At 49.7% G+C, this 595-nt stretch overlaps 1 protein-coding gene across 1 annotated transcript in view; it reads right to left on the reverse strand.

Moving 5' to 3' along the window:
- LOC106118047 (uncharacterized) overlaps nt 1–562 on the reverse strand; it is a gene marked incomplete at its 3' end in the record, with an annotated part of 996 nt that extends 434 nt beyond the window's left edge. Inside the window, exon 1 of the mRNA XM_013312606.1 lies at nt 282–562. Coding sequence (XP_013168060.1) covers nt 282–562 — 281 coding nt within the window. The remainder of the gene's footprint in view (nt 1–281) is intronic.
- Between the last annotated feature and the right edge of the window lie 33 nt (nt 563–595).

Raw genomic sequence — 595 nt, forward strand, 5'->3', positions numbered from 1 at the left:
TTTGCCCAATAGACAGATCTCGGGAAAACACTTTGGAGCCCTGGTTTCGCTCTATAGCCAATTTTACACGATTGGTGTTAAATCGGCGTATGTCGCGCTTTATGCTCGTCGAGATCTGTCTATTTAGCTGCCGATACCGTTCCGCATCATCCGAAGAGTGTAGAGTCATATCACGCCTTTCCTTCATGAGCCCAAGAGTGTGGTCTGAGAGTTTCTTGGACGCGCTTCTACGGTGGGTTTTGAAGAACTTAGAACCCACCGTTTGCAGAGCCTGCACAAACCCGTCATTCAGATCGTCCACGCTACTGCCCAGGCAGTCAAACTGGTTTCGAAGTTCGAGCTGAAAGCTTTCGGCATTGTGGATATGGACGGGCGCTGGTCGGAGCGTAGACCTCATCAGTCGACTTCGCTCGAGCTTGACGTCGATATTCAATGTGCCTCGGACTAGTCGGTGATCGCTCCCGGTTTTGACCGCGTTGATCACTGAGACATCATTGAATATTTGCTTCTTCGTCGACATGATGAAGTCGATCTCATTTTTCGTAGCACCGTCTGGACTCATCCAGGTCCACTTCCTTTGCATTTGCTTCCTGAA

Source organism: Papilio xuthus, unplaced genomic scaffold, assembly GCF_000836235.2.
Source record: "Papilio xuthus unplaced genomic scaffold, Pxut_1.1 DF827670.1, whole genome shotgun sequence".
Lineage (NCBI taxonomy): Eukaryota > Metazoa > Arthropoda > Insecta > Lepidoptera > Papilionidae > Papilio > Papilio xuthus.